The following is a 22,650-nucleotide window of genomic DNA, read 5'->3' as shown; positions in this document are numbered from 1 at the left end:
AATGGTCAGCGGGACTCAGATGTGCAAGTTTAACTGCAGAACAGCAATTCCGAATTTTAGACGTGTAGACTTTTGGAAAGAAGCTCGAGTTTGAAAGTCCTGGAGAATTACTCTTGAGAGGAAAGCAGTTCAACTATTTCAGCAATTCCAAATGGAGCCTATACTTCTTTGGGTCATTTGGTGATAACAGATTAACAGGTGCATTTGAAAAATAATAATATCATCTTACTCTGAATAACAGATGAACTTAAGATGCAAATGATACAAAAATGTAACAAGTCTTTAAGTTTATCTACGGAGTAAGGTAGAGTCACCCAGAGATGAAAAAAAATCTTAAGGTAATAAGGTCCTCCAATATGGACATACTCAGAAGCCTCAACAACATGGTGTTTGTAGTTTTGTACCAAGTTACTGTAGATGAACGTTACTGTAGATGACACATTGATCGTGCACTTTGGTCGTGACATTTTGAGAGATGAGTTGTGTGATTGCGTCTAATATAAATGGAAGAATTTGACCATAGCAATCTTAGATATAGACAGACACAGTTGGACTATAATACTGCGCTCAATAACGCATTCAGTTCCGAGGGTGCTTGAAAATAGCAATCTATGTATTGAACCTACTATATCTTTCAGTTGTCGATAAGAAAAAACATGAAATCCCATGCAAAGTAAACCACAATTCACAACAAAAAAGTGTGTAAAACATATGATCCAAGTATTTTGCGTTAACAGGTCCTGTTTGAACTTACCAAGTACACTAAATAACAGATCAAGGCAATTTAAAGACAATGAAGTCAAAAGCATTAGACAACTATCAAATTAATGGTGAGCATTGACTGAAAATTCTGCAAGTACGAAGTAGGCTAATAGAAAACAAGCTGCTTTTAGTTTACTTGCACTCCATTACCAATAGCATCATGAGGCGAGACAAGGGATGGGATGAACAGGTTTGGTTGGAAAAAAGTTGGAGCACCCAAAACCTCAACAACCTGGTACTCTCCTTTTCCGCAAATAAAGTGACAGATGATCTTTTTTCTGCTCCCTCCCTCTTAGGTTGATGAATCTCACCTGAAACAAATAACCAACATGAATAGTGTTCTAAAGAATACGTTTGAATAGTAAAAAGGTATCGATTGACAATACAAGTTCACTTACATGAAACAAGAATTTGTTGTCAATCAGCATATCCTGCAATTTTATGCTAAAGATGTCATTCCGAAAAGCTTTACTGAAATTCAAAGAATGGGAGGATTTATAAAACTTGTAGTCCTTCCTGGTCTCACTGCTACGTACTATTCTCCATATGCAAAAGCGTTCCCATAACTCATGTTCAACTAACAACAGAGATCCCCCCAAATTCAGTAAACGTGCTTCTGAAGGATACTTGAAGGCGCGAATGACAGAGGAAGGGATCCTAATAGTTTGAAACTTCTCATCATAAATGTCAAGGACGAGGATTCTCTCACAGCCAGATTGACTTTCTTTCTCACTAACCCAATGAAAGGCTCCATCAGAAAATGCTGGTTTTTCATTAAAGCCACTTACAACTCGGCCAGACAACTCTAGCTCTCTCCATGAACCTTCACCCAATGTAATAATCTCACCTCTTGTACAGGGATCATCACCGCTGCGAAACTTAAAAAATCGAACAACTTTATACTTCTTGGTTGTGTCATCAAAACCAAAACCCACCGAAATTAACGAGCTCTCTACTTCTATACATGTTTCAGGCAGCTCCACGCATTCTCTCCTAATTGGATTATATATGAAGAGGGGATCCACACTGGTTTTAGCAGTGACACATAGTAAGCCATTACAAGAGCATAAAGTGAAGAAATGGTCCCCTGGCATATTTGCAACTGGAATCTCCTTACCTCGCCACATACCATTAACTGTCTCTAGCAAACATAAACTTGCTATAGGCCCATGATCCTCCTCGTGTAAGTCAACATTAGTCTTAGCCTCAAGGAAGATGCGACGTGGCAAACATGATGCTCTTTTCAGATGCATTTGAATAAAGGCAGAATCCGTTGTCAAGGCGTACCATTCCTTGCTTACACTCCTGAATCGCAAAACATCCTCCATGGGTAGCCTAGACAAAATATCAGAAATGAGCTCAGGTAGTAGACTCGCCTTCTTTACATCACCAGTACAAACACATGTCGTATACTCTCCATCCAAAGATATCTCTCCATCTTGCCCCATTAGAGAAACTGTTTCTAATCTGTAACCTGCTAAAAAGAAACATGAGTACAACAGGTGAACTTATATCCCCGGCCACCTCTAAAAGTTATATTGATATTTTGATAAATTCTAGTCATATATATAATGCTCCTCATCACCATTGTCTATACAAATGACGAGTTAAAAAAAAAATCAGCAGTAAAAAACCCGAAGAACAAAAGAGCATTGCAACACAAATACCATTTTCAAAAACCCAAAGCAGATATAATTTCTAAAACCCCACAAACCAAACTCATCAAAAGGGTCTTTTATTTAGCAAAGATTAAAAGAACATGTAAACATAAAAGAAGTGCCAGGGCTTAAACCCTTTACCTAAATCCCATAAACTCAAACCATGTGATCAAATACAGATATAAAAAAAACAAAGTAATGGAAGAGGCATATGTATATATATATATACCTTCTTCTTTAGATCTCACGCCGTTTCCAAGACTTGTCTGTAGCGTTTTCAAAGAGAAGCAGAGGAGAGAGAATTGGAGAATAGTGGTGCATGCTTTGCCAACTAGTCACTGTACTATGTACTCAAAAGTTGATGACTACCGGCCCATTAATATTCGTACGAGGCAATTTTTAAGTGAACAACATTTTTCTACCTGGACTGGACAGGAACCCTGTCCAATTAACTGAACCAAATGAGAGTGGTACTACCTGTTATGGACTGATTTGGGATTAATGGACCTAAGGTCGGAGGAGTCCATGGTCTGGAGGGTCATCACGGACGGGGAGTAGGCAGCGAGTATGGAGCCGAATAGTCTTGGGCTGATGGGCCATCGCGGACTGGGAGTATGCAACGAGCATGGAGCCAAATAGTCATCGCGGACTTGGAGTAGGCAGCGAGCATGGAGCCGAATAGTCCTGGGCTGATGGGCCACTGCGGACTGGGAGTAGGCAGCAGCATGGAGCAAAAATAGATAGGGTAACCCAAAAAGCGGTGGAACAGGTGTGCAAAGTCAGAGGGGTCATGTGGGTTCATTAGAACGGATGGATAGAAAGAAAATCAAGGGGAGAGCGCATACTATGGAGGAACCAAATATAATAAGGGGGGAAACCCTAAAAGAAAGAGAGGAGAGAAAACACTAGAGAAAGAATCAGGTCACAGCACTACCTTTGACAATGCACCAACTTGGTGACATTCTCTACCTTCATCAAATCCCTTCCGTGTCGCGTCTAACCCATGTGTCTATGCAATTTTTGTTTAGTTTTTATTTTTCATAATTTTGAACAAAGATTGGTAGAAGTTGCCATCAAAAATAGTAAAACTTAGTTCCTAAACAAGTTTAACCTTCAATAGATTATAGGTAGGTATTTGCCCATAGAAAGGGAATGTTGAGTCTTACTCTCGTATGGTTTCACTAAATCAATGATCGCTTATAAAAATAAGCTTCTAATCCTTCAAGCAAGGGAGGCCGTCTCCAAACAAAATCCGCCCACTACAGTATTAATGAATCCAATGTTACAGTCATACAGACAATTTAACATCATCAAAGGCTTAAAAGTTTCGATTCAAGTACCCAACCAATCCACTCAGTACATCTCTTTCATATATCTAAGAATCAAAACCATATGTATAGTATACATTGTTATAGTAAAAAAAAATGAAACATGGGTAACAATCCCCAATCTCCCTTTATTTCTCGAAGAGGACGAGCAGAGTGATACAATCTGCAAAATCCTCGCAAAACCAGATGACTTGATTGCTGACCTGGACTTAAATAAAAAATTGCAACAGAGAACACAACACACTTGGACATAAATATTAAATAACAGAGAACGCAACAAGGAAAGAAAATGGAAGGTGAAGCAAAAGAATGACATGGCGTCTCCACACGGGAAAAACGAAGACGACATAAAAGACGGCACCAATGCCTGACAAATAAAACCTGCAAGGATCAGAAAATAAGAATTATAATGATGCAAATCATGGAAGTTTAAAAAACCTATTGTCATGATAGGAAACAAATCAGTTGGGAAGATAAAGACAATACCTAGTCATGCACCAAATTTCACACAAGGCTCAACATGACTCACAAATGGGCATAACAACACATGCACTATTTACTCACGCTTGAAACTGATTGGCCAAAAGGTTATGTATAATAGGAGCTCCCTGCTGCCTCGTTCAGGTGTCAACTTTTAGGTGCAAATGCTGCCAAAGCATTGGCATGAGCAGGTGAAAGGTTGCTTAAAATAGGTTGCATCTGATGGCCATAGAGGGATATCAGGTGAGAGAACAGTCTGCCAACTAGGGCCTTAACTTCAGGAGTCTCAGCAGGAGAGATCACCACCTGAGCAACAAGATTGACCAACTCTGGGACAAGGGACAGGATCTGCTTGGATTTTGAACAAGGAAAGAAAAAGGAAATTCAGGTTAACGAGGACAAAGAAAATACATTCCATGGATTTACATTAACATCCAATAAGTTAATTGCACCTGGGGATTAGAAGATAATACTAGGTTGCAAATACAGCCATAGACGGTCAATGATTCCTCGCGATCTTCCTTCAGTGGCAGAACTTTAAGGAAGACAGGGAGCACCTAGAGGAACAGAGACACAAAGTTAGCCAACCTCAACAGAAATGATCAATATGGAAGTAAAATCAGAACAAGTTGCAAGAAAGTCAACCTGGTTCAGTGGAATGCAATCAGGCCGAACCATTATCATTCTAGCAACTGCTCCAGCAGCATTATCTCTTACAGCATCATCAGGCTCAGCTTCTCCAAACAATGGATGAAGACCACGGAGTATTTCACCATAATATCTTTGTCTAGATGAAGGCAAACAGTTTTAACCAAGAAAATAAAGAGATTTATAGGAAGGTTGACCACATGTAACAGTAATTATGTACAAAAGCACTCATTCGGACTTCAGAGATAAGATTAAGTCCTAGATAACATTAAAGCGAACTTGTGGCTTTGGACATCAATGCTTTCCAAGAGAAGGCACTGCTCTTTTAGGAATTTGTTAAATACCAAGGACAACTACTCACAGACCTAACATTTAAAAACAAAACTCTAGGTAAAATGTGAAAATGTCCAAAGATGAAAGCCATTTAGAGCTGAAAAGAAAATAGAATTGAAAACTTTAAAAATCCAAAAGCAAAAAAGGACCATGTCATTAAAGACCAACAAAACGTATATCCTATCAATGAGGATACTTCAAGGTTGACTCTCCACCATTTTTGCACAATTCTCCAACACAAAATGCAGCATTTCTTCTGTTAGTGGCCTCCGCAGATGCTAGCTCCTTCAGTACCAATGGCATCAAACCCTGAAACAGGAAAACTTTCTACATGTTCAAGCATCAAATAAGCACCAAATATGTAATATTAATCTCATAACAAATACTTACGTCAGTTAACCAAAAGAAAATACTTACGTCGACGTAGCTCGCAATTGGTGCACCCATTTCTTGAGCAACTTCAGCAAGACAAGCAACCACCATCGTTCTATCTTGTGGAGGCCGAAGCTTTTTCTGCTCAAGCATAAAATGTGAAGGGTTGGAGTAAGAGATATGGACAGCATACACACCAATCAGTATTCAGTATTCCATTCACTGCCATACCAAAAACTTCATCAAAGGCTCAAACAGCTTAGGAAAGACGGGCCCAAAATGAGACCCCATGCACTTTGCATATGCAGGAAGTAGGTCAGATACTGCATCCATAAGTACTTCATCATGTGAAGCATCCTCATCGTCGTCACTCTCAGATTCTGCTTGCTGACAAGCTGATTTCTCTTGCAAGAGTAGTAGGGTTGCAGCAACAAGCTGATCCATGTCTGAAATTAGGTGAAACAAAAGCATGAAACGCTGGCTCATGATTATATCAATCTCAGAAAGGTTTGATTATATCAAGCATTGGCAAATAAGATCCTACGTACATGGTTCAATAGCTATGTATCCACAATCCTTGACAATGTCAACCACATTCTGACATGCTTGAGCAACAACTTCCTTATCATCATCCTCGGTCATTGTCTTTATGCATATTCTCATCACAGTATCTGCACGATATGTTAAACCAACGTAAGTTCTTCATAGTTGACAGAGACAGGTGCCCACAAACCAACGAGCTAATGAGAGGAATTGCCATTTTCAGGCATCTTACCAAGAACTTCCCTCGTCTTTGCTGGCCCTTCCTGCACAAACAAAAAATAGACAAGTTGGCTTAGAGGCAGCATACTATTACTCCTGACAGAATCACCCAGAAACCAAGAATATCGTTAGATGTCAGTTATCACTGGAAGTTATTGGGCGGTAACTGAGATGGATACAGTAGATAAAAACACGACGGTAAAAAGGTTACAACTAAAACCTCCTATGGCTAGAATGTGCAAGGTAAAACATGATAAATATAGTAAAGTGTGTTTTCAAATGTTCTAATAAGACTACACAGTAATTTGTGGGCCAAGCATGTACTAGAAACCTACTCAAAATTACCAATTTAGAGAGAACACTCACATTGTGATTTTGGTAAACTGCTTGTGCTACAGTCAGCATATCTGCAATGGATATATCAATAAACACGGTCAATGATCTAAAGATGAAGGCACAAAGGATGTCAGAAGTCATCTAGAACGGAGACGATAAATTTTTAAGGATAAACTTGTGAAATAATTCAAATAAACACTTCCCTAATTCAAGTACTGGTATAACCAAAATCTAAAAATTATCGAAACAGGACACTGATATTCTTGAATTTATAAAACCCTGAGAATATTCGTTGAAAGTATCAAATGAATATGACTCATTTATCAGTATAAGATATCTGTGAGGCAGAAAATGGAGTATTATTCAACTACAATTATCTTAGCAATGAGATAAGAATACAATACAAGCCAAAATAGTAAAACGATACACGTTGCATTAAGCACACCAAGGAGATATGATCATATTATTTAACGGACTGACTTTCAATGTGTACTGGGAGTCTGGGAGAATAACAAGTCTGGAAAAACGAGTACTGGAAGAAGACTGGAGGGGAGAATAAGAGGATTGTCCTAGCTTTATATAATCCCTATGGCCTATACCTAGGGGACTAGCATGATGCATGTTGCATTTAGCACAAGACACATTGCAAACAAAGTGATTTTGTTGTTGGCCAGAGAAATTTCCTAAATTACTTGACAGGAAATCCGGTGAAAGCATAAATGACAAAAGATTATTGTACTAAGATTGAAGTCATCTCTGACGATATCTAGCTATGGCGAGTGCAAGTGGCGTGTTTTCTGCCTGTACTATCTATGGTCAACTGCAAGACTTTGCTCTTGACTGGACAAGTATTTGAAAGATTCCACACTAGGTGACATTTATACGTTATAGTTCATCATAAAAAAAAAGACATTTATGTGTTATATGTCATTTCAATAGTGTCACGCCTTATGGCTCCAATACTTGTCATTTAGGGAATTCAGGAATGGCTCCAATACTTTAAAATTATGTTCCATTCATATGGTTGCGGTTGGTAAAAATAATATCAACAGCATCACAAGTAGATAGTGGTTTGGTTGTGGACTCTAAAAGCGTAACATTGACCTTAGTAGAATAATGCACTTACTTTTGGCTACAGCAAACATAACAATATTTACAGATGGATATATGAAAATATTAGTGTGTCGAGGTTATCTGTTCTACTTAGACACTGTATCATGATAAAAGTTTCAAAATAAACTTTCTTATCACTGTTCTTAAGAGCGTGCTAGAGTAATGTCGCTGAGTTGCAAGAACTCCTATACATAAAAACCATGTTTCGAGTCACGCCATGGAAATGTAGAGTATGAAGATATTTTGAGAAAAGCAGGTTGAAGTAAATGCTACTCACGTTTTAAGGCTACAACCGCCTGAAGCCTAACGTCTTCATGAAAATAACCAGAATGTTTAATCAAAATCTTCAGCGACTCCTCCAAATAGCTTTAAACTATCAAGGATCCCAAATGATGACATGTATGACATCAACATAGAAAATACTGAAGGAAAAACATAACCAAAAATGGGGAGGAAAAAAAAGGATACGGTGCATAAGAACTTTTTGCATGCAGTGCAAACAACCCAATTGCCTGAGTTGCTGCAGCCTTTTCATCCAAAACTCCTGTCCTTATACTAATATTACGAACTCTTTGTTCATCATGGACATCATCGTCTGAAGAAACTCCTCCAAATCCATTTACATTTTCATCGCCATCAGACTCATCAATATCCACTGCAGATCCATCATCAAGATTGCACGAAGAAAACGCCAGAGGGACAACATGTGGAAGATACTGCTCACCAGAATAGAATTTCACAAACGTAAAAAGTGTCAATGTTTTATGAACAGATACAAAGGATAAAAACACTACCAAATACAATAAAGCCATGCAGCACCCCCACGTGTACCTGTGCAAAACCGTCATCCATAATTTCAGCAATATTACTGAAGAACCCATGAGTGTACTCCCGAAGCTCGCTGAATTCTAAAGAGAAACCCTGAAAAGTATATTTCGTAAGTACAGATTAAGAAGCTACCCACCACCCTCTTTTCTCCTTTCCCTTAAAGCATAAGTGTCAGAGAGAATTACAGATATTGCAGCTTCAATGAAAGGGGGTAATATTGGTTCCACTCTCATCCTTCCAACAGCCATTGCAACTATTCCAACTAGCTCAGTAGCCCTAGCTCGTGAACAAAGGTCCTCATCATTTGTGAGCACCATAAAAATTTTCATCAGCTCCAAAACCCTTTCAGCATATGGAACAAAGGCTTGTTCTGCTGCAGTGGCTACAGAACCAATCGCTGACTGCGCAAGCATCATCATCGCGTTAGAAGAAAAAAATTACTTGAAATCAAAAACACTCAACCGGTATTTAAAAATTAAAACTTATCCCAAAAAAGCAAAAATGATGGCAAGTATACCATGCATGTCTCCTGTAAATTTCGGGAGCTATTCTGGAGTGCTGCGAGTAACCTCCCCATCAAGGGGTCAAGAAAAGGAAGGATTTCCTCACCCATGTTCTCACAAAACGCAGCCAGTGCATAATATGATTTTTCCTGTAGAAGCAGGTAATACCATTATGCATGTGGTGTACATAAATAAACCATGAAGCATTTAACCTCCATCCAATACTTACCTTTACTTCATCAGACACATCCTCAAGGGCATTTAAAATGCATGGAAGAACGATTTCATAGTGAGATGTAATTTCAGGCTGCAAATGCTCAGCAAATTGGCCTAATGCAAATGATGCCGCTCCTCTTACCATTTGTTCTTGATCCCTTAGAGTTCCCAAAACGATATGAAGGATGGGTTCCATTTTTTCTTTCATCAGTTCAAAACAACCTTCTGAAACAACACCTAAAGCTGTCGCAGAAGCTTCCCTATATTTTGGGTTCACATTTTGACTGCTCAATGAAGCAAATTCCAAAACTGGTGGAAAGACAAGCTTGGGAAGGTTTATAGCCATTGTATCGATGACTTCAGCAGCAGCTCGATCTGCTGCAAGATCATCCAATTCAACTCCTTCAGTTGCTTCTGCAAGTAAAGGGCACATAACTTGCAGAATAGGGATCACCAGCTTGTGCTTTTTAAGAGAACTGGATTTATACTTCGCAAGCCATGAGATTATCTGAATAGCCTGATGTGGACGCAGAGAACAGAGATTGTGGGACATGAGCATAGCTATAAAATTAATACTGTTGAAATAATAAATTCATAGATAAACGATAATTGATGCATTTGACATTTCCAACCTGATGGCGTGTATTAGATTCCAAATTTTGACTTGAACAAACTTCAAGAGAAAACTGCACTATGGATCTTACAGAGTCCCCAAGAGGTGCAGGAGATTCAATTAGCTCATCAAAAATTTCAAAAGCAATTGCAGCAACATCCTCCTCACCGTTTGCAAGGCATTGCCTTGATACGTTCAGGATGCTCGGAATGAATTCTCGAAATCTCACCTACAAAGCAAATTCCAAAAGGAAAATCTTATTATTTGGATAGTGCTACCTTAATGGCAAGTTGTGACATACAGTGTCAAATGCGACAGTTCCAACCTTAATTCAAAAGCATCAGGACTGATCAGCTTAGTAAGTATCTTTTTACAAACCTATGTTTTTTTTCTTTGCTTTTATACTATCAACTTTGTTATAGATTCGGTATCACTACACCATTTTTCAATATAATTAAATATACCTTATTGAAAATACGGAAGAAGAAAGTAATGAATTACATTAACCGTGCCACTAAATAAAACCTTACCAATTCAGCCCCATCATGTGTGAACTCTAGAAAAGACCCAACTGCCCTGGAAAAATAAATACAGATAGGAAAATCAATCACATTAACTGATGAGAAACCACAGCATGTCCACTCTTACATTTACAGAAAAACTAATTTTATACGCAAACATCAGAGAGGGGAAATAATTACTTTAGAGCAGCAACTCTGACACGCGTGCTAGTTTCATCTTGCAGGCACTTTAGTAGAAGAGATTGTAAATCTGTGAAGTGTGCTTGAAATGTATTCCCAATTGTTTCCGTCAAAGAACTGAATAGGATCAATGCCACCTTAAATATCAAAAAGAACAAGAGAAGCATATATGTTAGCCTCAGATTTCTGAAAAATAAATAAATAAAGAAAGAAAATAAACCCGGAAAATAATGAAACTGGTGTAGGGGAAAAGAAGTGGGATTTCATATGTAGTTCACCAAATGTAGATGAAAGTATGTCTTAGTGATGTTATTGATATCCTTAAAATCGTAAAGTCGCAGATAACTTTTATTTGAAGTGTATCGATAAGTATACAAACTCAATTACAAAGATATAGAAAAGCATCGTAAGACTCCTGGAAAGCAGTATTAGCTACAGTAACACATACACAGAGTAATAAATAAGAAAAAAGTGTCTCCCACTTACGCCACTGGAAACTTATGTTGTATTAGATTGGTTGTTCTATAGTTAAGGAAATGCACGGAATTTCAAAGAGTTTTTTCCCGTTGAGAAGGTAACGATGAATATATTAAAATTTTAAAAAAATAAAATAAAATAAAATAAATAAATTAGATGAGCTATCCTAACAGAAAGCAAAGTGATGTTATGGAACTAAACATTCACATACCAAAACATGAGCTGATTGGGGCTTGACAAAATTATGTTTGCAAAACACACACACATGGAGAGGGAGAATTTATCCGGGCAGTATTCTAAATCCATGTGAGATTTATAATTATATTTTATCTATAGATTAAGAGAATAAAAGGGAAATCTATAAAATAAACTAGTAAATGAATATACTGCCTTAATTAGTTTTGACCTTAAAAAGTTTACATAATTTTCCTGTGTCAAGGGTTTGCGTTTTCCACCTTCCAACACAGATCTGCTGCTAACAGAATCATGCATTTTGAACTATGACTCTATATCCACAAGGTAAATAACGGAAAGTAAATACAGTTAAAACACTCACTTCCCTATGGTCCTCTTGGGCACTCTGACTGCATTGGAACAGAAACGGCAATAAATCAGGCCACTCGCCAGCCGGAACCGCATACTTGGCAATAATACTGACAACATTCGCACTTGCTCTCCTCACAAGAGGACTGCAAACAAACATTACTCCAACTTATTATAAAAAATACTTTAAGGCAATGCCAGACAATTATAAGAGAGTTACCTGTGCTCAATAGTGATGCTTTCGATGAGTGAGGATTTAACCAATTGGCGAATTTGAGAAGAAAGTTTAGCCCAATGACCAGTAATCTTTTTCCTTAAAAGAACAGCTGACAGCTGTCTAACATTTGGGGTTTTAGCAGTTCGGAGATGGTGAATTAAAGCAGGGATTACTTGTGGATCTTTTGCTAATCTTTTAATTTGTTCTTCTGCTTGCCTTCTTGCATCGTTATCTGGCATCAGAAATTGTATCAGTAATAACTCTAGTGACTGCGACATATCTCTTTCTCTTCTCTTCTCTGTGTCAAAACCCTAATTTGAAGTGTGTCAGGGTTTTACTTTACTTTTAAGTGGCGGCGGTTGGAAAGAAAGAGTGTGTGTTGTTTATTTTTGGGTAGTTTTTATATATGGGTCCGTCTTTTAGCGGGAATGAGGTTTGTTTTCTTTGTCGGAAAGTTTAATTGGGTCGGTGGGTTAGAAATGCAGGGACTATTTTGCGGTCCAACGTACTACTTGATTGGGCTCCACTGTAACTTGCCACAGTAGCAGTACAAGTCCGAGGTGTTTTTGTTTCCTAAGTGATATTAGGAAAAAAAAATTCTAAATTCTTAATAAAATAGGGTTTGTTCTAAATTCAGGGAGAGAAATGGATAATAAATAAATAATTTAAGTGATATTAGGGGGTTTCTTCTAAATTATTAATAAATTAGGGGTTTCTAATTTTTGTGAGGGAAGTGTTTATAAATTGAGCAAATAGGGATATTTCAATTTGCCTACTCCATAGTGGAGAGTGGTTCTGAAAACCGGTTATCATATAGTGTAGAGATAGCACCCGTAACTTTCTAATAGTAGCACTGTAGCAGTACTACGTAATTACCACACTATTTAAGGTTTATTATTCGTACTAAAGAAGAAAACTGTTGTTTTACTATATCTTCTATATTCGCAAATCGTAATGAGTGAGATTAAACTTGTTTTAAGGTATACGATACAATATATGATTCTTCTATATTAAAATCATGTAACATACGACTGAAATGTTTGAGGTTTCCACATCTCTCTAGTAAGCAAATATAAAAATGACTTGTAGATATATTTGCAAAATAGCGGTAGTTCTGCAAAGTTTTGATTTCTCATTGAAGAAAAGCGTGATTTTATAAGTAGTGATGTTATATTCTTACAAAAATTCCTTAAATCGAGTAAAGGTAAACAACATAACAAATTAAGTTTTTTATTTGATTGTTTTTTTTTTTGTTGGCATAGCATAATAAAGTAAGTTTGAAAGTGATACTTGTTTTCATATGAGTTTATTGTTTATACATGTGATTATGTGTGTATGTAAATGTATGTTAAAATGTTATGGATTTTTTTTTTTTTAGTATATTTAAACTACCAGTCATAACAACTATGATTTTTTATTTTTTTTAAATAAATGACATTCCAAGTACTCACGAAACCAATTCATATTGGAATTTGAGGTACACTAGAATTGATATGTACACTAAGAGTAGACATGTCTTATTTCACTCAAGTAATGAATTTATTTGGTCGATGTAAATCGATCATAGCTAAATATCGTGCTTCTCCTGTTTGAATTAACTACAACTAGTCATTTACAACAATTAATTTCATATGTTATTGTGAATAATGACATGTTTTGATTGCAAATGTCACGAGCAATTCACTTCATCAATTGTAAGAATAGCTTTGCAAATGCGATCCTACTTCTTTAAATTTAAGACTAAGTAGTACTTGGTATCTCATAGATGTTTGAAGAATGTATCATATAACACATAAATATACCTGAAATATCTCAAGTCTAAACATTCAATAACAAACAAACCTCATCTAAATGTCTTACGAAAGTATGGATAAACTAAACTAATTCTAGAGTCATCAATCCTTTAAGATTGTAACCATGAAATCACAGTAGTGCACTAGAGGGCCACAATACACTCAATTTCAACCTTTGCATCCATGATTGCAAATGTCAATTGTACTTAGCTTATGTATTGTTTAAAACTTATTTACTAAACCAAATATGTTACTTACGAGTATATACATATATTTATATATGTGTGTATGTGTTGAGATTCGTGTTGATCAAATTATTGAGAGAGTATAGAATTGGCTGGGAGAGTCGCCGCCTCTCCACTCTCCTCTAGTGAATTCATATACCAAATCGGGTGAATGGCGGTTTTGGAAAAAGTAAAAAAATAAAATCCCACAAATCTCAAATTTCAAACACAAAATTTAAAACTCACCATAAATGGGTTGCCCTGATGATGTGGCATTCGGATCGGGTCAGACCCGATCAGAGCAACAATGTGTTCAAACCAACCCAAACCCAATTCCTTCCAAGATCAAAAGTTTGGATGTGCAGAAGTCCAGTTAAAGATGCAATTTGATCTATATGCAGACCACAAATCTAATGAGATTAATGTACCTAAGTTGCTCTATATGCACCATCCAAGTTTTACTCTAGATTTTTTTTTAAAAGTAAATTAAGGTTTTTGGATAAGGTGAAACCTGCCCCAAAAAAAAAACACAACAAATAAACTGGCGCAAAGTCCTAACAAGTTGGGGCACCGGGGGCAAAGGCCAACTAGGCGACCGCCTAGGCCCCCAAGCTTCAAAACCCAACTAAAACCCCCATCCGGACCCACAGTTAGTAATATTTTATTGGTATGGGCCTGGTCAATTTGTATTTGGTTAGGCCCAAAATTAATTTTTGACAATAAAATGCATAATAATATTTGAAAATCTAAAACCATTATTGCACAGTGAGCGAAAATGCTCATCTGCGATTTCGAGGAGGCCACATCAAAGACAATTTTTAAGTAGGTACCCAAAGTTAATTAAAAAAAGACAAGATTATTTTAATTATTTACAATTCAGCCCTTACTAAAAATTATACCAAACGTTGGATTTGCTCGAGATTGGTTATATGTTTTTGAGATCCATAAAATCATGAGAAAACAATTACACGCCAATCAAAATTATGATTCGTGATATACCTACGGAACATTAAAACACACAAAATGATTCAAAAAAAAAAAAAAAAAATAAGCCTCAAACTAGAATCCTCAAAAATGAAAAACCTTCAATTGAGAAAACCTTCCCATCAGCCTCAAACTCCAAATCCTAAAAAAAACAAAAACCTTCAATTGAAAATAGAAAACTAACCCAAAACTTTTTCTTCTAATTCTTAAGTTTATGATCCGAGCTATCAACATTCATATCTCTATAGAGGGTTGGCAGAGCCGAGCGGTTTTATTCACTTCGAAGTGAGTTAAAAAGAGAGTATGGCTAAATCTTGCAAAGGGTTGGCAATGGAACTGGTAAAGTGTCTTAGTGAATCCGACCGTGTTAAGGTAACACCTCTTTTGTTTCTATAACCAAACGGCTTATTCAGTTGATAAAAATTTGGTATGTTATTGTAGGTTGAAAACAAATCATATAGGGAGTGTGCAGGTGAAAAGACGCCATCCATATCCAATCGAGTGTGTCGGGTTAAGGGAAACTTATTTCAATTGCAAAAAGAGGCCGGTATGTTTCCTTTTCCCATTCTTTTGGAGATTTCGATTCGATGGCCAATTCCCATTTTCTTCATTTGTTTCTCATTTACACATATTTACAATGAAGAGACAAAAAAACAATGATGTGGCTCATGTATAAGTTTTACGGCCGTATGTTTGCCACTACAGACAGTTGAAGTAGGCAAAGAGTGACTTTGAGAACTCTTGCTTTAAGGATGTCACTGAAAATGTTGACTATGAGTGCTTTGTGATTGTATTCATTTGTAATTAGAGGCAGGAGTTTCGAATTTGACAAAGTACATTGTGTGTTTTCATCTATAATCATAAACTAGATATTTAAGAGTTTGTTCGTGGTCGTTGGCCAACCATTTTTACTTCTAGGACTACGTTGGTCACTAATAATAGAGTCCCGTGTTATAGAGGGATGATCGTTTAGTGTGAGCAAGTGGCTCAAATTTTATAGTAACAACAGATTTGAGAGGATGAGAACTGGATACAGAAGGGGATTTGATACTTGAGTTTCCACTTAACCTGGATTCTGGGCCGTCGTTGGTTTTATCGATAAAACTGCTGCCATCCGTTTCATTCATCTTAAACACAATGCCGAGGTTTGAGGATCTTCATGTTTAGGATCTGTAAGGTTAAAAAGAAAGATTATTGTGATGTTATTGATACAAATCATAACATATTTATAAATGCTACATGGTTTGATAAGTTTTCTGCTCTTATCATATGGTGATCATGTGGTATATATAAGCTAAGGTGGAGATTGTTGTTAGAGAAGGTGATCAAGATGGTTGAACTATTGCGTCTACAATTAGCGAGGTTAGCGCATCTGATTTGGTTCTAGGTCTCCATGATCAAAGTTTTTTACATAGGTAAGTCAATTTGGATTTTGTCAATTGTATATACAAATGTGTTATGAGTTTCATTTTTGAGTTTGTTAAATGAATCATCACTAATTAGGACGTTTTAATGTTTGATTTAGTATGTTCCCCCCTTTTTTTTTTCCACGATTACAATTTCTATTGATTCGTGACCAAAGCCTTTTAATGCTTCGAGCTGAGCATTATTGGTTCTTATTGAATGTGATGTGAAACCTGTATATAGGAAGGAGAAGGGTATCGAAGTCAAGTCAATCGATATTACTAAGAGGATGTGCACAACTGCACATGCATGTCACTAATGGTTAGACCCATTAATTTAGGATCTTCGCACCGGTTTTTCAAAAGTAGCCGGTGCACACGTGGTATTTTAAGAAAATTCTGCTCAAGGATCATTATATGAGCAATTATTATAGACACTACCCTGTCCCATGGTATATGTTTGGGCTGGAGGATTGAGATTTGATTTGGACTCAAGTTTCTTTTCCGTGACACAACAATCGATTTTATTGATAGATTTCTAAATGGATTTATAGATAATTATCTAAAATAACTCTGTTTTACAATTGTTTTAGATAAGACAACGCTCTTTAATACCAAAAGGAATGATATACAATGTAGGAGGCCTCGCAAAGTGAAGCCGGACTGGGTCTTGGCTAGCGTTAGTGGAAGCAAAGTATGTTGGTCTCTGTCTCGAGAACCACTTTTGGCATGTAGAAAACATTGTGTCGAGTATTAATGATTAGGCCAATGAAATTACTTTCGATTGATCGTCTCAAGCTCATTATAGTTGCAATTTGCATTGGACTTTCACGATTAGTCTGCTACTCTGAATTTGAAATTATTTGGTACCGGTGATAGCCCTGATACATTGCCAGCGATATATATAGCACGATGTTACCTACATGGGTACCTACATAACTACAAATAGCACACACACTTAACATACACGATACACTTAACACACTTTTACCATATATTCCACGTAATTACATAATTGGGTACTTTTGTTTGCCCGATTGGACTCCACATGGGCATGCGGCATAACATCGATACTACGTGGAATGTAGTAGTGGTCGATCTTTCCATCTTGGACTTAAGCGGTTGTATATCGGTTTCACCATTGTAAAAGTATCGGAGGATGTTCGAAGGACATACCTATTGACTGCGAGGGTTTGAGAAAAAATGATTGTGGATATTGTTCATCTTCTAAATATATTTCGAGGACAAAGAAAATATTTCTGCAAAGCGACAAAAATACTCTGTTATGGAAGGTTTCAAATCAGATATCTTCCGGTTTATGCAGTTCAAGAAGATGTTGAAGGAAGGGAGTCTTTTTCTCCCCGATGCCTCCGTGTGAGCTTCAGAGAAGTTGCATCATTAAAATCATTTAATCTAATTACCAATAACATTAGTGAAAATCATTTATGGAACTAGGCTTTTATTAAAAGGACTGAAAATAATCTACTAGCTAATTTAACATGTATTTACTTTTAAATCTTTGATTCATTTTAATTTTCGGATAGTGTTTTTGTGTTCAAGTGTTTTTTTTCGTTTGTGATTTATGCGTGTGTGTGGTTGGAATTTGCATCAGCCACTAATTAACAGTTTTAAATACAATATGGATGTTAAGGATGAGTAAGAAAAAAAGTAAGAAAGAAATGTGCACATGTGTTTTAGAGAAACTTTAAATATCTAAGGAAATATTGATTCTTTCGTTATGTTAATATTTTTCTTCCGATGTCGCAATTTATTGTAATCAAGGTGGTTTTATAAATGACATTAGTTCGAAAGTAGTAATCGGAGGATATGTGCGAATTCATGTGCTCATCTAACTATTGCATTGATTTCTATGGGGGTATGAGTGTATGACCCACTCCCCACCACAATACTGAGTGGGAGAGGGGGAAAGATTAAGAGTTTCTTCATTTAATAATTTCAAATATCCGACGGTAATAAAATGATTCGGACGGGAAAAATTTATGAACTGGGGAGCAGCTACTTCACCAAAAGGAGAGCATTTGGGTGGTGTCGGTCGCGATCGCGTGCAAGGGGAACAGAATGAACAAAATGTTACATATTCCAAAAGGAAACTATTCCTATATGTCTAGAAACTATTTTAGCCCCTGTTGTGCATCGTGATCTTTCTCTCATGTCGAGCAGTATGAAGCGAAATGCTGAATTGGAGCGCCTCTCTCAACCTACACAAGATTCTGCAAAAAGTTTCACAGCGGTGGTCTTAAGCGAAGAATTCAAGGAAGATCACGAATGCTTTCTTTCTTGGTACATTTAGTGCCACTTGAAGCAGCCAAGAAGGATGGATAAACTTGGCATATATGGTACACAATGGCAGCAGATTGAGTACCTTAAGGCAACTAAAACGGACCAACTATAAAGCGAGAGCCATATGACATAGAAGGACCGAATTTGGACTCAATGGAATTTTCAGAAGTCCCGGATGTGGAGAAAACTTCATCTTGGCGGGAGAAATTCCCAAAACGTTGGGTGATTGTACTACTATGTTTTCAGCATTTCTCCTCCACGCAATATGGATCGTGTAAGCTATACCCCCGAGTCCTTACCGCCGTCAGTAGTTACCATTGACCGTTGAACCTACAAATTGTGCGTACTCTGCATTGTGTATAATATAAACTATCCATGGCGGTGAATATGAGCATTGCCATGCCCGATGTCTGCAGAGTACAACTGGAATCCCGCAACTGTTGGTCTAATTCAGTCATCCTTTTTCGGGGCTATCTACTCACACAGTGTCGGCTTGGTATATGACCTGAAACTATACATGAACAGATATGGGATTAAATTTTGCTAATCCATTTGCGATTTGCGATTTTGTAGTTCAAAAATGCAATGAACTTCTGATTGGTTGAGTTTTGTAGACCTGCTTTGAAACTTATGTGGGATATCCTAATCTACGTAATTGGCCTTTGGAACTTTTTTCAATTTCTTACATGTGGAAGACAATATTATGTAATACTCACACAAAACAAGCGCAATTTATTTAAGAATTACGAGAGTTAACTAATGTACGGAAAAGAAAGTGGAATTCAAGAAACCAATAAAACTGAAATAATTCTCAAAAGCATTTCTAAGTAGCGAGAATCGACAGCGTAATTTTTTGTAGTACCTTGGTTTCGTATCTCTTCTTAAAATCGAAGATGACTCATTTGGAGGAGTGGAGGACAAAAAGCGAAGGTTATAGATGTACCTTTGATAAAAGTACAATGGGGTAGCAATTCTTATTTGTTTCACCAAATATAGGCTTTTATATACCTATACAGTCCACATGATCACCATAGAAGTACTTATGCTCATACTTTTAGTTCTATATACACGAGGCTTAAGTCATAGGCTGCACATTGTATTATATGAACTGTTTGTGACTGAAATATACATGTATTTGTATTCTCATGGATCCACCTAGATACCGTTGCATTTTTTCTGATTGGTACAATCTTTATAACTTTGAGAAACTTGCACAAATTACAGAGTACTTCATTGTATGTCTATATATACATGTGTGTATCAAACACATAAGAAATGGAAGTAATAATGGTTTAATTCCTGCATAATTTTGATAGATCATATGTGCCAAGCTTATAAGAAATTAAGTGATGGATTAAGCCTTCGTGATTTCTGTTTTATTTATCTTCCTATTTTTATATAGATCATTTGGACGTCTTTGGAATGGTTAAGAACTTTATTTTAGGCTCTTCATATACATTAACATGTCTTCCTGTTTTTCAAATAGATCATTTGGAGGTATATGGGCAGACAAGATTTAGATCTAATTTTATTTTATTTTTATAATTTAATTTTTCTTTTCTGCTGATTTATAAATAATCGATTGTTGGTTTGCAGATATGGCGGGATTAGCACCGAAGGATCTCGGATTCGATGGTAGTCAATTATGATTCGAAGATGAATGATTTGTATGTTTTCTTTGGATTTATATATTTGAGCTTTTATTATTGGATGTGGAATATGATATTGTATTTTTTGGGTTTTGATTGGATGTGTGTAGACTCATCACGGACGGGTTTTGATGCAATGAATTTGCAAGAGAACCTTCTCGGGGAATTTATGCTTATGGTAAGTATCGATTCGCCTTTCGGTTTTCATAAGCATGTGAGATATTTTCTTTGGGAGTTTGAGAAATATTGAATAATATTTTTTATTTGGGTCTTGGTTGAATTTACAAGGAAAATCGAGTTTGTTGGGTTTTCTTTGAATGATTATTTGGCGGTATGTGTTGCATAAAATTTACTTTGCTCTCATTGTGTTGCATTATCATTTGTAAATAGGTGTTTTGCATATTTATCTTGCATCATGAGTAGCTCTTGGTTCTCCTAGAAATAAGAATTCCATGTGATTTACTTTTCTTTTTGTTTTTGTAGGTTTTGAGAAGCCCCTCGCTATTCACAAAGGGGAATGTACCCTTCTGCAAGGGGCTTGATGTGATCCAACAAGCACAGTCTGGAACAGGAAAGACTGCTACTCCCTCCGCCCTGATAGCATCAAGATGTTTGTACTGGATGAGGCTGATGAAATTCTCTCCAAAGGTTTTAAGGATCAGGTCATTCCTTTTATCCCTTGGACTCTTTGTGTATGTTATCATTAATTATAATTTTGTCACGTCTTTCAAAAAATTATAGGGTTTACATTTGGCACATATAATAATCAGCCTGTCATTGAGAGGGAACATGAATATGATCATTTAGATGAACTGTATGTATGATCATTTAGGCAAAATCGTGTATGTGCACCTCAATTAGTAAATTAAAAATGACATTTGGAATAGGAAAAAAAAAAAAAAAAAGAATACAGTTTTATCAAAAAATTAGCACAATAAGGATTTAAGCTTACGTGGCCACCATGAAAAATGCCAACGTCTCTTTCTTTTATTTCTCCTCATATATATCATCATTAGCTGCATAATCATCCTAATGAAAATACACATAATTAAAGCATGACACGCCAAACTTTTAATAGATTTGACATCCCATAGAGATAGACAAAATACATGTAAGACATACCAGTCAACTACTTTGACAACTGTTTTTCAGTACCTAGCCTTAATCTCTTTCTGCCAATGCTGTCACAAAAGTGATTCAACAACATATACATAGTATTATTACAACATATACATAGTATTATTCTTATTTTTATAAACAAACTTGGAAGTGATTAGTAATAGAGAATGAAGATGGTTGTGAACTTAAATCAAATATATCATTCTACTAACAATCATAACCTATACTAACATAAGCCATTGCCACCTCCATATTTTTGAAGAAAATAATAGTTCAAACAAAAATTTCAATTTGAGTCCACTATACAATATACTACATCTTTCTGCGGTGACCGATAGACCCGGATGAAATTGATAGAGTAGAAGCCGCTGGTGGAAGAGTCATAAATTGGAATGGCTATAGAGTACTTGGAGTGCTTGCTACTTCTCGATCCATAGGTATGTCCAATGATTTATCCTTTAAGAAATGGAATTAGTCTTACTTCCTGCTGTTTATGCTATCTTCTGAACGTAATTAAGATCTAAATATGATGAATGTAGGCGATCAATACTTTAAACCGTATGTGATTTCTGTACCGAAGGTCAGCATAACAAAGCGAACGGAGAAAGACGAGTTTGTCATATTAGCAAGGGACGGTTTATATGATGTTATGTCAAATGAGATGGCTTGCCAGGTTGTAAGGCATTGTCGAAATGGTCAAATTGGGAGAACATTTGCAAATTCCACCAAGGTTGTAGTTTTATAATTTTCTTCTACTTGAGCTTTGAAGTTTCAATTTTGAAAAACAAATTGTACAATGATACTTTCCATATGTATTTATGTTTCCATTTTCGGCTTCAAAAGGGTACCAACTCGAACTACTCCTGTGAGTAATCTTATGGTCCAACTCGAAGCAGCATGTAAGCGTTTAGAAGAGATTCACCTTATTAGCGATCTCGACAAGATTACATCCCAAAATGCAAATAACGATTGAATGTCCTCGACTACTAGGTGAACGATATAATTTTCATTCTTTCTTTTTAAGTAGCTTTCATGCTTTGGTAGGACTCGATTATAAGAGTTCACAAATAATTCACGTTGTTTGTTTGTTTTAGAAAAGGACGAATATTACAAATAAGGTTCACTCACAAGCTAGCTGTGGTGATGGAGGTTTTCACCGGACCAAAACAAGTAAACCAAGGCCGATTGCCTAAGTAAAAACTGAATGTGGATCTTTAGTTTTGGTTATGTTGCAAATTGGCATTTTAAAGTTGATCTTTAGCTCCATAGAAGAGCACTTGAATGTGA

The 22,650-nt window shown here is 36.5% G+C and overlaps 2 protein-coding genes and 1 long non-coding RNA gene across 4 annotated transcripts; 1 reads left to right on the top strand and 2 right to left on the bottom strand.

Moving 5' to 3' along the window:
- Window positions 1-667: 667 nt before the first annotated feature.
- LOC147501105 (F-box protein At3g07870-like) lies at window positions 668-2,795 on the bottom strand. Of its 2 annotated transcripts, none has more exons than XM_086606144.1 (3): window positions 2,650-2,795; window positions 1,161-2,236; window positions 668-1,073 (listed from the first exon to the last, which is right to left on the bottom strand). In XM_086606144.1, the coding sequence occupies exons 2-3, from the start codon at window positions 2,208-2,210 to the stop codon at window positions 987-989; spliced, it is 1,137 nt and encodes a 378-aa protein (XP_086462270.1). In that variant the 5' UTR covers window positions 2,211-2,236; window positions 2,650-2,795; the 3' UTR covers window positions 668-986. The 2 variants fall into 2 exon arrangements, with proteins under 2 accessions (XP_086462270.1, XP_086462271.1); XM_086606145.1 differs by having other exon boundaries at window positions 1,161-2,239; window positions 2,650-2,788.
- A 920-nt stretch (window positions 2,796-3,715) lies between these two features.
- Window positions 3,716-12,341, bottom strand: LOC147501104 (putative importin subunit beta-4). Its single transcript, XM_086606143.1, has 21 exons — window positions 11,894-12,341; window positions 11,687-11,819; window positions 10,654-10,790; window positions 10,483-10,528; window positions 9,972-10,181; window positions 9,353-9,856; window positions 9,138-9,272; window positions 8,806-9,021; window positions 8,624-8,713; window positions 8,261-8,508; window positions 8,070-8,158; window positions 6,710-6,750; window positions 6,357-6,387; window positions 6,130-6,252; window positions 5,813-6,027; window positions 5,627-5,722; window positions 5,406-5,518; window positions 4,874-5,009; window positions 4,681-4,785; window positions 4,235-4,576; window positions 3,716-4,129 (listed from the first exon to the last, which is right to left on the bottom strand). Exons 1-20 carry the CDS (start codon window positions 12,166-12,168, stop codon window positions 4,376-4,378), a joined length of 3,144 nt encoding a protein of 1,047 aa, XP_086462269.1. The 5' UTR covers window positions 12,169-12,341; the 3' UTR covers window positions 3,716-4,129; window positions 4,235-4,375.
- Window positions 12,342-21,703: 9,362 nt separating this feature from the next.
- Window positions 21,704-22,205, top strand: LOC147501103 (uncharacterized). The gene is made up of 2 exons (XR_015219767.1): window positions 21,704-21,800; window positions 21,903-22,205. It is a non-coding gene; the product is annotated as an uncharacterized LOC147501103 (long non-coding RNA).
- Window positions 22,206-22,650: the final 445 nt, after the last annotated feature.

The sequence above is a fragment of the Coptis chinensis genome, chromosome 4, assembly GCF_015680905.1.
Source record: "Coptis chinensis isolate HL-2020 chromosome 4, ASM1568090v1, whole genome shotgun sequence".
Taxonomy (NCBI): domain Eukaryota; kingdom Viridiplantae; phylum Streptophyta; class Magnoliopsida; order Ranunculales; family Ranunculaceae; genus Coptis; species Coptis chinensis.
This window is presented reverse-complemented; position numbering and strand designations above follow the sequence as displayed.

Coding starts and splice junctions, on each gene's coding strand:
- LOC147501105 (XM_086606144.1), bottom strand. CDS start 2,210: ATGGGGCAAGATGGAGAGATATCTTTGGATGGAGAGTATACGACATGT. Junction 1,074..1,160: donor ACAACAAATTCTTGTTTCAT/GTAAGTGAACTT, acceptor TATTTGTTTCAG/GTGAGATTCATCAACCTAAG.
- LOC147501104 (XM_086606143.1), bottom strand. CDS start 12,168: ATGTCGCAGTCACTAGAGTTATTACTGATACAATTTCTGATGCCAGAT. Junction 9,022..9,137: donor ATTTACAGGAGACATGCATG/GTATACTTGCCA, acceptor ATGCTTGCGCAG/TCAGCGATTGGTTCTGTAGC. Junction 5,010..5,405: donor GGTGGAGAGTCAACCTTGAA/GTATCCTCATTG, acceptor ATCTAGACAAAG/ATATTATGGTGAAATACTCC.